Below are 13,337 nucleotides of genomic sequence, written 5' to 3'. Positions count from 1 at the left end.
CATTTTGAATCTCAGGGTACATAGGTTATGTGTAAAAGTTTGGGTAAACTTTGAACTTCAACAGAGCAGTTAATAAAGCTTTAAAAATTACGTCCTAACGAAATTGATTCGTGGTCGGTGGAGGCAGTGGCGTGCTGGAACTTTTCAAGCGGCCCGGTGATTTTATAGAAAAGCGGCCTCCCATCCTCATTTTACCAGGATGGTTTTACCATCCTCATACATGAGGCTGTTTTATTCGTTATTTAAAAAAAAAACAAAAAAAAAACAAAAATATAAATTATTTTTAAATCAAATATAAAACTTCAAATTCAGTGATTTTTTAAATTTGCTATATTTTTTCATTTAAGAATAATAATCTTACAAATAATAAATGACATGTATGACAATATTATTGTATGCAGTAACGCAGAAACCATAATTTCCTGAATAAATATAATATGAATTTGATGTAATTAAGATAAAAGTAAAATAAAATTTTAAGAATTTTTCAATTATGTATTAAGCTCAATTTTAGTAAATTAATTATACAAGAGAGTACAAATGCAAGTAGAGTGCAAATACTTTAATTTAAAAATATTTAAAATGTTAATACAACGCAATAATCTAAATATTCTTTTGCGATTATTTTATAAAATAATTACTTAACTCTTGATCAATAATTTCCGCATTAAAGTAGATTGTTGAGCAAATACGTCGATTATTCCATCATTTTTAAACTCATACAAAGCTTCTTTTTCTATAGCCATTAGCATAAAAGTGATCTTTTGTTAAAGTACTTCTTAACCGATTTTTTATGCATTTCAATGTTGAAAAGCTTTTTTGCAAGATACTGGTGTCACTGAAAGAGTTAATAAATGCTTTATATTATACTATTTAAATTTGGATAAGCACACAGCACACTGATATAAGTTGTACTTACGCAAAACAGCGTAACAGCAAGATATACAATCTTTACACTTTTTAGTACCACACAGAGGTGAAGTTTTCACGATATCAATATTGTCATTTGTTACTTTATGTTCATTATCACTTAGATTAATAATATCATATTATCATCCTTCATATTTTCTGTAGACTGAACATATTTATCATTAACTCGATCTTCTATAATCTCAGTATGTATTTTGCAAAATCCTCTTTTTAATACAATCCATTTATCAGAAAAATCCACGAGTTCTTCTCTAATTGCAGTCGCAGTAATAGTAGGATAAAAATTTCTAAATTTTTCAGTATACTGTTTTTTAAATTTATACATAAAACGATTTGATGTGTCTTGATCAAATCGTTTTTCGATACTTCCAATAATTCGGTCAAAAATGTGCAAGACGTTTTTCCATTTTTATTCTGCAGAGTACATACATGTTTGAAGGAAATTGGAAAACCATAAATATACTTGTATGTATGAAAATAAATAATATTATCTGTAGCAATCTACTTATGTATATAGACTATAGAGTCTTATTCATTTACTCAAGCTGTATTTCACAATTAAAAAAAAAAATTTTTAAATGTTTTGTTAATATTATTAGCAAAATTAACATCCGATTAGAAATTAAAAAAATATTTTTATTACATCTAAAATTTTCTGTGAAAACCTATTTGACTGGCCTCAAGAGGCCGCGGCCTCTCGGTGATTGCACCGATTCATTTACATGGCCAGCACGCCACTGGGTGGAGGGTAATTATTAAAATCCGTGCACTCAAAAAATTAAATTGATTCTTCAAAAATATTCTTTTGAAAATTCGTAAAAAATACCAGCTTTTCAAATGCCAAAGCAGATGTTAGTCTACTCTACAGTCAATATTAACAAAGTTATTCAAATTATTTATAAGCCAAAAATGACTCTAATTTAGTAAAGTATTTTCGGAATGGTAAAATAGACTTTATTGATTTTTTTCCGCAGAATTGCTGTATCATTATTATTTTTTGAGCAATAACATTGCAAAAAAGCTCTGTGGGATAAACAAATTTAATAAAGTTTAAACTAGTTGACGAATCGTCTTGAAATTTTTTGTGCGTTATATACAGGGTGTCCCCGAAAATAGTACGCTTTAAGGAGTGGATTTAATACACAATTTAGAACAAAAAAGTCCTATAACATTTTTTCCTGAAGTTAACCGTTTCCAAAAAAATTACATTGTTCTCCATACGAGTGAATTTTTATTTTCATAAATTTTAATGACCAACATTGCCTAGAAGAACCTGTGATTGTAGAAATTTCATCTAATGGAACCCCTTGTTTATTTACTGTTTGAGGTGTGATTTTTAGGGTTGATGACCCTAATAGATGTAGGTACCTATGTACCTGCAAAATAATTATTTCTTGCTTTAATAATGTGGCATTTTTGCTATTAATATCTGAATTAAGGTTTTGGATTAAGGCTCGAAATTTTACATAAATTAAAACTTTTACTTAAGTAACTATGGTTTAATCCTAAAATGTAATTAATGCTCTTAGTGGAAAAATGATTTGTATCTAATGCTTTTCTGAAATCTATTAAAATATGGAATAATTTTAAACGAATTGATAAAATGTCAATCATTTACAATCAAAAGAACACTGTATCTTTTAACTAAACTAGTATTATGTATTTATTAAGCTTTAAAGGTGTTGAATGCAAGGGTTTTATCTGAATTGCATAGTTTACAGTGGAAATTAAATACAACAGACAACGTTTAATGATTCTAATTTAGTTTTTTACATTTTGCTCCGACTATCAGTAATTTGTTTACTTGTGGTCTAAAAATTAAATTAAATGTTTGTGCTTAATTGACAATAATTTTTATAATACTTAAATGTTCAAAGTGAGATCTACCATGCATCGATAAGACGAATCCGGTTGTTAGTAATGCCATAGTTAACTAAATTATGTCGAGTAGTTTCTGCAGCACCAAAAATGCGTTTCTGTAATTCAGCTTCTGTTTGGATTTTATGTCGGTTATCATACACAAACGATTTCAAATGTCCCCAAAAATAAAAATCCAATACATTGAATTCGGGACTCACGGTGGCCACAGAATGAGTCCATTCCTACCAATTCCACGACGAGGATAAGTAGTATCCAGAAGATTTTTCACAGCTTTGGTAAAATGTGCTGGGGCTCCATCGTGAAGAAACCACATTTGACGTCGCGTCGTGTTTGCGAAGGCACGTCTTCAAGAAGTACCGGCAAAACATTTTGAAAAAAATTTATAGGCCTCTACATTTAGTGTTATGGATAATTCATAAAATATTGCACCTTTCCTGTATCCTTTACAAATTCCTCATTTTTAAGAAATACCTGTTCTTTGGAAATGTCAATAACATCACACAAACCAAGGCCAAGGGGTGAAAAAATGTAAACACTAGCCATTTGGTTGATATTTACATTTTTACTTTACTACCTACCAGATACAAAATGACCTAGAAACCTACTACATATTTTTAAATGTGTCAACGGTGTTGCCAGTCTTCAATTTGCGTATCAAAATGTATTTTCGTTTTTTGGCCAAACGGCTGAATTTAGAAAAAAATGTTATAAGACTTTTTTGCTCTGCATTGTGCCTTCTATCTATACCTTTAAGGAACGCACTATTTTCGGGGACACCCTGTATACTGTTTGACTCAACTTTTCATGCAATATCAAAGTCCTAAGTTTTCGCAAATTTTCGATTTTCCAACTTTTACTCTTATTTTGCAATCTCCGAAACAACAAATGATCGAACCAAAATTCAAAAAATACCATTTTCAACCTTTGCTCATCTACTACAAGATGAATACTCTAAATAAGATATTTAGTTACCCTATTTTTACCTGCAGCGATTTAAACGAAAAACTTGACCCTTATTTGTTAATAATTAAAATTCTCGTCCGAAATTGTAACGGGAATTTTGGTATTTATAATGTATTAGGTATACAGTGTGTCCAGAAACTCTCCCGACAAACGAAGACCAGAGATTCTTCAGATAATAATTTTAAGACAATTTATCCCAATTTACCTAGTCTGAAAATGTTTTCTAAGGGAGATAGAGCTCTTTAAAGATTTCGTCTTGTAATTAGTTTTCTCCAGAACGCTTCTATTTAGAAAAACTTAAACCGGTACGCTTATTTACTTTCCAGAGATAAATCGATTCCATGAATTGCGAATTTCTAGTACCGGTCATAGGCGTCCGTTTTGGGTAGGACAACGGTTATGCTATCACATAACTTTTTTGTCCTTAACTCCTAAGCATTTCTGACACTGGATTATTATACTGTGAGGTATTGTAGTACTAAAAGGTGCTCTTGCTTGAAGTCGGTAGGGTGCACCGTCTTCTAGAAAAATCGATTTAAAAATTTTTCGTTTGTTAAAATTGAAAAAAAAAATTTAAAAATAAACTATTTAGAAAAACGAAAACTGGTGTGTTTTCGTTTTTTTAAGTACTAAAAAACTTTTAGTACTAGATGAATTGGGTTAAATTGTCTTAAAATAATCTGAAGAATCTCCGGTCTTTGTTTGTGGGGAGAGTTTCCGGACACCCTGTATAGTACCCATTTGCAACCTGGCTGGTCAAGTGTCCCGACAAAAATCTTTTTTCTCTGGACTAGAAATACAAGTATTACTAAAAATACCTTTTCTTTTTGTCCTACTTTCCTTGCTTACAACTTTAAAACGATTCATTTTGGAGCAAAGCCGTAAGGAAATAAAATAGCGATAATTGAATTTTTCGTGTCTGTAATTTACCGAGGTGCATCCTACCGACTTAAATAAAGAGAACCTTTTAGCATTAAAATATCTCAGTATTTAATTATCCAGTGGCAAAAATGCTTAAAAAATAAAGACAAAAAGTTATGCGATAAAATAACCGTTGCCCTAGCCAAAACGAGCGCCTATGACCACACCGGTACTAAAAATGCGTAAAAATTTGATGGAAAAGGAAAGACATTGGAAGAAATATTTACTGTCAAAGACGTTTACAAATTATTTTTAAGGGGGGTGTATGGTTTGAAATAAACATATCAAGCACATTTTTGGAAATTTTTTCGAAGCTATGGTACAATTATTTCATTTTTAAATTAAATAAACATATTAAGTGTAATTCAAAGAATATTTAGAAAAAAATTCAGTCCAAAATATTGAAAAATAAGCCATTGGTGACAAATTTTGACAGGCAGCTCACAAAAAAATGGATTTTGGGGTGGACATTAGAACTCGTCACTAGATCATACGAAACAAAAAATTCAAAAAAATTTAATTAGCTTATGAGTTTCACGAGGTCACAACGTTAAGTTTTTTTACTTTTAATGATTTTTGAATTTTTGGTATCACTCAGAAATTAAAAAAAATGAAATTTTTGGTAAAAATTTTGTGAAAATCAACAGATTTATTATTATTGAACAAAAAATAAGCAAAGAAGAAAAATATCTCGACGTTGTTACCTCATGAAGTGTCTTGAAGTGAAAATCTGTGCATAATATCAGGTAGATCGGCCGAGTGGTTATTCAGTTACAATGTCCACCGCATTTGAAAAAGCAGTTTTGAGAAAAATGCGTTTAAAATTTTGACAACTGCATTTTCATCTTCTTATTTGTCTGCCAAATCGTAAAGTGATGCACATTGGAATATGTTTTTTGAATCGAGGAGTAATCTACAAAAGAGAAGGCGAACAGTTGTTTAACATTTCTCACTACGCTCAAGCGTGCTGGCGTGAAGTCGCGGCAAAGCGAGTCGAAGGTAGGGATATTCAACACGCTGTATATCTGGTAATTTTACTCCGATTATTTTGAAATTTTCAGAGAGTATTCTTGAAAGTATGCACTTTTTTTTGAAATAATAAAAATAAATTAAATATTTCAAACCACACCCCCCCCCCTTAAAAGAGTTGGTAGTTCTTAATTTATTGTAAAAATATGATTAGAAGTTGTGCGAAAGTTTTATTAAAAAAATCTTTATCATATTTCAAATAGAATAGAAATATATTTATTCACAATATTCGGTTGACAAACAAATAAACGGGTTAAATGATTGTAAATAAAGTGAATTGTCTCTGTGATCTAATGGTGTTAATGCAATGGTGTAGATCTGCTAATTGAGGTAAGTAATATAGTCGAAGCAATAAAGCACTGAACCTCCTAAAAAAAGGACAAGACGGATCTTAATAATTCTTTTTGCATTCGATTCGTGAATGCGCCAGAAAATTTTGTGACCCCCTAGCCATAAGATAATATTGAAAAACTGCATACAAAAAATGCATTCTTAAAGTGCATCTCAAACAGACAATAAAAAAAATTCAGAACTCGTCAATTATCGGCGGAAATGAGTTCAATTTTGTTAGTCGGGGGTTTTTAGGGTCGCTGAAAACGAATATGACGTCATAAGTGATCTCAGGAGTACCTGGTGCCCAGGGTACCTACTGTTTATCTCGTCTTGTGGAGTTTTCGGCAAAAAATTTATTAAAAAATTAGTCAAAAATCATTACCTTTGCCGCAAGTTTTGGAGCCACGAGTGTCTCCTCCTCCCTGGACCCCTTATGATGTCTATTTTCCCTTGGATAATTAGCTAAAGTACTCTATATTTACTGTGACTCATAATAGTCCAGAGTAATAAGTAGACTTAGGCAAATATGCAAATAAAAAAGTATGAAATATGCAGTATTTTATGAAAAATATGCATATTTATCTAGAAAATATGCATGTTATAAAAAATATTTACAATATTTTTTTATTTACAAACATACTTACAATATTATAAATACATAACATATACAATTATTTTAACATATAAATATTATTTTGAATTGTGGTAACAATAGATTATCAAATGATGTTCAAAATTTTCTAATAAAAACTTATGGCTCCTATCTGAATACATATATTTGTAAATAGAAAAACTTCTTTCGACATCAACTGATGTAACTGGGGCATTTTTCAAATTTACTATAATAGATGGTTCTAAATTAAGTGGTTCGGAGAATGTCCCAGCTAGTAGGTACTTGAACCACTCCAGAAAGAACTTGGTAACCACTATTCTTCCATGGTTACTTTAAATTTTTGAAAAATTTTCTTTCCAATAGTACCTTTAACGTCTTGACACAATGACTGTTTACGAATTCAATTAATTTCTCATATTTTATTTACTATTTGTTTAAATCTCGCTGCGACGGGCCTGGACTCTTTTTACAACATGTAGATCTAATGCCGAACCAGCCGGTTTCCATATACTTGTATTTTTATGTATAATTACTTACTTTGCCTCGAGTCTGCGAAGAGTAAATAGGCTCTTTGTCAAGCATTGTCAATTCGTACTGTAGTCAGTTAAATAAAGTGATAAAACTGTTATCTACAATTTTTGTCATTCCACTGAAGTGAACGAGATCTGCCCTCAACCGGAGTAACCTAGTTGAGTCCCAGAATTTATAATCCGTATTTCTAATAGCCGAGTTGAGTCCCGAAGATGGGTAAATTGAGTCCCGTGTCTACCTGGGGCTTAGTCGGTGTACGTAATGATTTCTAGGAATTAGAAAACAATAATTTATTTTAGAGCATATAATTTTATTACAAAAATGTATACCTACAATATTTACAAAAATCAATATAATCTAGAATTACATGCTAATTCATTTATTTAACTATTCTAAATTTTTCACCTACACTTTTGAGGTAATCAAATTTTGATATTAATCTATTATTTAATTTTAAAATTTGTTCATCTACAAATTTTTTTGATAGGTTTGTGCAGAATAATTTTTTTTACTTTTTTTTGTCCACTTCTAATTTTAACATACGTTTCACTTTGAAAGTCTATTAAAACTGTTAAAAATTGAAAAATGTGAGGATGAGCAAAATAAAATGACGAGTTAAACCTGGAATGAAAATTCTCACATGCGTTCGTCGTCCGTTGTAAACTGCTTGACATCTCCGCCCATATTTCTGGCGGAAACTTAGCCGATTCTGAGACATAATTATCGACCAGATAGTCCGCAAATTCTACTATTCTATGATTTTGTGGCTAAAATGATGATAAAGCTTCAATAAAACAATCTCCTACATATTCTGGGTTGAGAAATGGCATTCCAAAGCAGTATGTTAAATATTTTCCTACATCACTCTCTTTGTCTTTGTATAAGGATGTTAAACCTAGTGCCTGAATTTTGCGCCACCTGAAAAAAGAAGAAAACATCGTTAGAATTACAACAGTATGACATATGGAAAATAAGTAAAAAACACCGGAAAACAAAAAGCATATATACACATCATCATCATCAAAAATACAATTCAAATACTCGTATGTTAAATATGACTACTTATCAGGACCAGGAAAATTACAACAACGTGGCATATGGGAAATCAGTAAAAAACACCAAAAAACAAAAAGTTTACATACACATCATCATCATCATCATCATCATCAAAAAAAATATTCAAATATGTCAAATATGACTACTTATCAGGACCAGGAAAATTACAACAGCGTGGCATATGGGAAATCAGTACAAAAAAAAAAACAAAAAACAAAAAGCACACATATACATCATCATCATTCAAAAAAGGATTCAATTATGACTACTTACCAGGATTGTCCTAAATGGAATCGGCAGCCCTTCAATGAAACGTTAGTCCAAACTTCAGTGACATTTTGCTGAATTGCTTCTTCAAAATCTGCAAATACCGTTCTTAAAGCGAGTTTTTTATTGCATTTCACAACTTGTTCTGTTAGGTATTTAAGTGCCAGTGTATATGTATGTTTTTGTTTATTGGCAATAAGAAGAGAACCAAAGTATATAATGATCTTCTTTTAGACCATGGATGGAGAACATTTGCTTAAAAAACTTTGGGCACTATTCAAAAGTTCCATCTATATAAATGGTGTCCAAATCTGCTAAAAATTCTAAATTGCTGCTACAGGAAAACATAATAACTTGGTTTTCTATGTCGTTCACCATTAGAAAATCCTCGTTTTTGTTGGTTTTCACTGAAAGTGTTTTTAATATATCATGAGTTTCCTCCATACTTTTTGGTAATTTAGGCAGAAGAGATCGTCGGGCGTTATACATATTTTTTCGAACCAATGCCACGTCTTTGGTGGTCAAGGTACTAATATCTCCATTTCGTAATTCCTTTTGCAAAATTTTCATAGGTCTTTCACCGATGTCTTCTACGGCCTTTCGTTTTAAGGAGTTACTTAACATTTGACGGTTAAGTGCATCTTCGTTTAATTCGCTATGGTTGTGTTCATCCCGAATTTCCGTCACTACGTTGTCACCTTGGGTTTTTAAAAATGCTTTACATTTTTCTCTCGTCTGCGCACAACACATCCAACGCTTGTCGTTATTCTTTAAAGATTTGTGAAAACGATATTTGAAGCCATTTAACACAATCAATTGTTTTCCTTTTTCACTAAGAACAATTTTCACTGAACTCATTTTGGTGATCAACTTAACACCGTATCGTATACAGATAGATCGCACCATACTAAATATTTTGTAGGATATTGCTTTTTTATATTTGATTACCATAAATGCATAACCAATAAAATCATTTCATTCCCCTATTGTTATTCCAGGTAAAAACAATATTTCTAAATATGCTTAAAAAGTACTTACAAATTAGAAAGCTATTAAAAGGTAATTAGAAGGATTACGATGCCCGGGACTCAATTCGACCATCTAAATATTTTGACCCTTCTTAATTCAGGTATATGGGACTCAATTTACCTATGCCCTGAAAAACAATAGGATTAATATTAATGTACTGTTTTAATAGTATATTGTTTTTTTTTAAGTTTCTAACATCAAAAGTAAATAAATTTCGATCAAAATAATGTTGGTACCTTTTTTTTGGTTGGTAAAAAAATCGTGAAAATCACCTTCTAGTTAGTATCCAAAAAGATATTACATAATCGTTACCGCTTAACAAAAAATTACTTTACTTATTGTTTATAAGATATGTAAGATTCGTTGGTTCAAAGTGCTTATTTTTGAAAAGGCTGTAGTCAAATGGGCTTAAACGAGTCACTAATCACGAGTGTACCTATGCAAATTTGGACAGACATGTCTTATAACCAATTTTTGTTTTCAGGAAAACAAAAAGTCCAAAATATTCACAACAGAAAAACCTATATTTTTTATACTAGTTGAGATTTTTGGTATCACCAATAATTAGTAAGTTATTTAAAAAAAAATTCAAAGTTATAATTTTTTTTTTTATTTAAAACCAAATTGTTTTCAAAAATAAGCACTTTGAAGCGGTAAAACTTACAGATAATATAAGCAATACATAAGTCAAGTAACTTGTGAAGCGGTAACGATTAATTTCATTTGTGATTCTAATTAAGCTGTGATTTTTACGATTTTTTACCAAAAAAAAAGTGTCCAACTTTATTTTGAGCGCTACATAGATAATATTGAATATTGATGCTAGAAACTAAAAAATAACAAAAATGTAACTTTTTTAAAAACTTTAAAAAGTTGTGATGACTTTTTCTCGAAAAGTGCTTAATTTTTGGTTATTTCACGTTGAAATATTCGATTTGGAATTTGACGAATGAGAACCTACGTTTCATGACCTACTGGGTTTAAAGACTTCGTATATACACCATATTTTTCACTTTTTTATAAGCTATATATTTTTACTAAGAATATTTTTTTCGATAACAAACTTACTTTTTGAGGTATTGGCGAGAAACCGTCTCAAAACGTGTTTTTTTTTTTAAATGAACATATTCACTCACAAATAACTCTAAAAGTATTGACTTGGTGAAAAACTCTATAGAACTTAAAGGTTGCTTAGAATTAGTCAGTTTATCCAATTCCGGACTTATCTTGAACGTATATTTTTCAACCGAGAAGGGGTGAAACACCCCTAGGGCAGAAGCGCACATCGGCACAATAGGTGTCACTTTTTTTTGTTTGACATGTTACCTATGTGTATGCCAAATTTCATCTCAATCCGAACAGTTCTTTAAAATTTACAGCAAAAACCGTGAGTAAATGGACTATGCTTGAGATTTTATGATATATTTTATGATATAATTTATGATATATTGATTTTATGATGATTTATAATTAATGTTTTGGGCGTGGGCCCGCAATCCCAACTGGAACCAGGCCCGCTGATCTATCAGTACGCTACTGGTAGGGACAGAAATTCAGGCCAACAAAACAATTTTAGTTCATAATAGTTAAATGTACCAATACACATAAAACAACAAAAATTCAAAGAACTATTTCAAATCAAGCTATCGGTATATTTGTGATATTTGTTTTTATTATATTACATACATAACATGCATAAACTAAAATATGTAAGATCATCGAATCCATCATTTGAAAGGTTGACATGCTGCCAATTCGAATTTTATCAGAGTTGACGGTAATTAAATTTTTATAGTAACTTTGTGGAACTTTTATGGTCAATGGAAAACCTGGAATGTTGGTGAAAATATTTTATAATTATTTACGTTTTATACACATATACATTTTCAAGTAAATGATTTTAAAATGGTATTGTCAGTATTTTGAAATGTATTTCTGGCTGGGATGAGTTTATTGGAGAATACATAGGTTAAATGAAATGAACTTTAACCTAATAATATCTGCCAGAAAAAATAACAATGGCATGTGATTGATTTTTAAAAACACGACATAGATATGATAGTAAAATTGTCTTGTTAGCAATTCCATTTCAAATCATGGCGAAAAACCAGGAAAAACTCGTGATATCCCAATATAGTGAATACTCTTATACTGATAGTACTCTTATGCCTGATTGAACCAACAGATCTCTTAAGCTTAAGACGTAGCTCAGCTTACGAAATATACGCGTTGCACTATTGAGATCAATTTTCAGCCTGCCAAAATAGATTGCCACGTGGATTGCATGATAAACTTCGACTCAGTTAAGATGTGCTTAGATTAGAATCGAAAATTATGGTGCAACGTAATTGAGACTTAAGGCGGCCCTATTTAAAAGCTGAACTGGTCTAAGTTGGAGCTTAAGATTTGTTGGTGCAACCAACTTCTTATAGTTAATTAGAGTACTCTCAATGTTGACATCAAATCATATTTTTTTATTACTACATTATTTTAAGTCATAACGGATATATCCTCGATATGTTGTTGAGTTCTAGTGTTGGTATTTTCTATTTAGTGACTTCTTCTTTTATTATTGGTAATTGGCAATTCTCAATAAAAATAAATTGATAGTGCTTAGTAAATAAATACATAGGTAAATAAAATACAATGAATGCACACAAAAACGAAACGGAAAAAAAGAAGAAAAGAGAACAAGATATAAGCTTTGAAAGAATAAAAAAGGAAAGATAATACCACAGAAAAATGAAAAAGATGAAGATAAAGATACAAATATAGTTAGAATGATCAAATAACTTATGAACGAAATAGATCAAGTGAGAAAAGAACAAACCGAACATAATAAACAATTTTATTAATGGAAATGAGGCAAGAGAATAAACTTGAAAAGAGAAGTAAAGCAACTACAGAAAAGAATCGAATACATAGAGAAATACAGTACGAAGAAAAACCTGAAAATATCAGGATTAGAAATGTATACAAACGACAATAGTAAGAAAGAATGGAAAATTTTATAGCCAGAGAACTACAAGTAAAACTGAAATTAAGGAATGCACAAAGATTGGGGAGAATCTCTGAGTTTTATAGAAACGGAAACAATGATTGAAAAAAACCAGATGTTGAAAAAGATATTGAAAAACAAGAGTAAGTTAAAAAATTACAACGACCGCATCTACATAAACAATGACCTAACAATGAAAGAAAAAGTAATACAGAAACAAATAAGTAAAGTTGCGAAAGAAGGAATAGGAAAAGGGAAAATGCAAAGTTAGGATACTTACTAAAAGTTAACAGTAGACGGTGGGGAATAACGATCAGATGAAGAGAAGGAGTAGCTATACGAATAAAAAGGGGAGTTGCAGAAGGGGAGTCAAACTAATAAATAGTAAGCAACGAAGGAAAAACGGTAACGACATGGCTACAATAAGGACGATAATATTGGTGAAGTAAAAGAAGATAGCCAGAAAGAAAATAAAACAAATTGAAAATGGATTGAAAGTGGGAACACGGAACGTAAGAGGGACCTACGAGAAAGGAGCATAAAGAAGTTTAGAAATACCTATGTTAGTTCCGGTTTCACCAACAACAAATAAATCAATGAATAGTTATTCGTCGGATAAAATTTATTAGACGTTTATATTTTTATTTTGTTTCAATATAATTTTGATAATTTAAATTTAAACTGACGAATTTATTTTCTTATAGATTTGTTCTATGAATTCTATTTATTCATATGAATGCGAAAGTAGGAAGAGAAGATATTTATATTAATATAACAGATGGTAAA

General features: G+C 30.7%; 1 protein-coding gene across 1 annotated transcript; it reads right to left on the bottom strand.

Moving 5' to 3' along the window:
- Positions 1-7,707: 7,707 nt before the first annotated feature.
- LOC126893334 (uncharacterized) lies at positions 7,708-9,367 on the bottom strand. The gene is made up of 2 exons (XM_050663393.1): positions 8,531-9,367; positions 7,708-8,119 (listed from the first exon to the last, which is right to left on the bottom strand). The coding sequence occupies exon 1, from the start codon at positions 9,272-9,274 to the stop codon at positions 8,798-8,800; it is 477 nt and encodes a 158-aa protein (XP_050519350.1). The 5' UTR covers positions 9,275-9,367; the 3' UTR covers positions 7,708-8,119; positions 8,531-8,797.
- Between the last annotated feature and the right edge of the window lie 3,970 nt (positions 9,368-13,337).

Source organism: Diabrotica virgifera, chromosome 10 (assembly GCF_917563875.1).
Source record: "Diabrotica virgifera virgifera chromosome 10, PGI_DIABVI_V3a".
Classification (NCBI taxonomy): Eukaryota; Metazoa; Arthropoda; class Insecta; order Coleoptera; family Chrysomelidae; genus Diabrotica; species Diabrotica virgifera.
The sequence above is the reverse complement of the archived record's forward strand: the minus strand, read 5'-3'. Positions and strand labels throughout refer to the sequence as shown.